The following is a 2,091-nucleotide window of genomic DNA, read 5'->3' as shown; positions in this document are numbered from 1 at the left end:
TGGAAATTAACATAAAAATGACAGTTCTGTTTTGTCTCGGAAGAATTGCTTTCAAGGCCTTCTTTGGCAAGAGACCAGAAAACATGGTGTGCCCTTCTCAGTGCAGTATAGCACGGGGTTCATGACGGCAGTGTTTTGTTACTGGTGATGTTGACCTTGACTTGGCTAAGGTGGTTTTTGCTGGGATTCTCCACTGTAACATTGCCACCTTTCTCTTTATAGTTAGTATCTTGGGATAGATACTTCGAAACTATGCAAATCTTATTTCTCCTCAAAATTTCCACCCACTAATTTCAGTGTCCACCCATGGATCTCATCTGCAGTAGTAATTTCGATGGTATTTGCCTGTGGTGATTTTCTGGTTCTCTTAATTTCTACATGTATTAATTGGAATTCTACTTCAAGGAAGAGCTGTCCCTTCTTCTCATTTATTTAAGCCAGAGTCTATTTAAGTCAGTATAGATTCATGAATATTTATTTCATTCTGTGTTTATATCACATTTATTTTGTTGATCACATGGTTCCAGCTTAGGCCATTTGGAGCTCCTCAGGTTGGCTTCTGAGTTCTTTCAGCAAGCTCCTATCATTTTTCATGCCCTTGCTGACTTTATGGCACCACAAGATGTTCCAGGCTCATCTGGTATGTCATTTCACTGTTTTGCAGATTGGTTCGAGTGAGTAAAAACTACCGATCAGTCATAAGAGCGTGTATGGAGGAGATGCACCAGGTGGCAAGTAAGGACTATTGTGTGTGCGATTCAACATTTGTGTTGAAAAATTCATATGTGGGTAATTGATAAATGATAATCCATGCCATGTTTTTTTTCCTAAGTGAAATCAGTATTTGCAGTTGTTTTTGGGGAAGTATCTGGCTGTATATACCATAAGGTTAATCTGATTGACATTCCAATCCAAAAGTCTTCCTTTCTCATTAAGAAAAAAATAAAACCAAAAAACAGTTGCTGTTGAGTCACTTCTGAGTCATGGGGACCTGTGTGTCAGAGTAGAACTGCTCTGTAGGGTTTTCCATGGCCGGGCCTTTCCAAGGTGCCTCTCGGTAGACTTAAACCTCCAACCTTTTGGTTAGCACCACCCAGTGATTTCTTTCCATTGTACATGATCCTTAAGCTTTTGGCAGATCATCTGGGTATATTGTTCAAGTTAAAGCACACTGAGTTGATTAACTGGTTGAAAGGTGTGAGGCTCAAGAGCCAGATAAAGGATTTTCAGATAGCGCATTCCCAGTCTCCGACCCAGGTGGTTTAGTCATCGTAACTACAGGCACCATGTGACTCCTGCGTGTCCAGGTAGAGTGTGCGGCATCAGACAGCTTCGAGGCTGCTGGATTGCAGTTGAAAGTGCCCTTGTAACTTGAGGGCTTTGGTTTGGGAATCATTGATCTACAAAAAAGGATATGAAACATTAAAAAAAAACAAAACTAGCCTCTGGTGAAAACAGGTGGTCATTAAAAGGAACAAAGGCACAAGCCATAGAGCCTGGTGCTATGAAATTATAAAACAAGACTAAAGTTGCATTACTCACTTGGAATGTTGTGTGTTTCATTAGTTGCTGCTAAAGATCCAGCCAGTGGCCGCCAGTTCAGCAGCCAGGTAAGGGGGACTACCTCTTGTGCCCTCACACTCACATGAGTGACTTTGCAGTCACCACTGTTGGCAAAAGTCTCGTCTTTCCAGGTAGACAGCTCCTAGGGGTGGTGGGGATCATCTCCAACTTCCTGGTGCCCCTTCAGTCGAAGGCCTGGCACATTGAAGGACAAAGGTGTGCGTGGTGAATGCTTGTACAAGTTTTCAGTCCTTGTGGGAAATAATCTAAAGATACCGTAGTGATGTAGGCATCCCCTGAGGTAGGGAGCAGAGCTTTTGGAGCCGTTGGCCTAGTCTTACCAAGTGGATGCAGTTGATGTTTTTACTGAGCTGCAAGTTATACTTTACTTGGAGCTGGAAGATGACTTATAGAATTCTCCTTTTTTTGTTGGTAAAAGATATTTTTCCAACACAGTAGTGAATAGGGACAAATACACTGTCTCTGAAGTCAGCAAAGCATTTATTTCCCCCTTGAGACTAAGGTGTG

General features: G+C 42.1%; 1 protein-coding gene across 1 annotated transcript in view; it reads left to right on the top strand.

Moving 5' to 3' along the window:
- The first annotated feature begins 306 nt into the window (after nt 1–306).
- Nucleotides 307–2,091, top strand: part of NUP85 (nucleoporin 85) — a 14,073-nt gene continuing 12,288 nt past the window's right edge. The window contains exons 1-3 of the mRNA XM_023729425.1: nt 307–350; nt 632–735; nt 1,567–1,610. Coding sequence (XP_023585193.1) covers nt 307–350; nt 632–735; nt 1,567–1,610 — 192 coding nt within the window. The remainder of the gene's footprint in view (nt 351–631; nt 736–1,566; nt 1,611–2,091) is intronic.

This window comes from Trichechus manatus, unplaced genomic scaffold, assembly GCF_000243295.1.
Source record: "Trichechus manatus latirostris isolate Lorelei unplaced genomic scaffold, TriManLat1.0 scaffold00028, whole genome shotgun sequence".
NCBI lineage: Eukaryota > Metazoa > Chordata > Mammalia > Sirenia > Trichechidae > Trichechus > Trichechus manatus.
The sequence above is the reverse complement of the archived record's forward strand: the minus strand, read 5'-3'. Positions and strand labels throughout refer to the sequence as shown.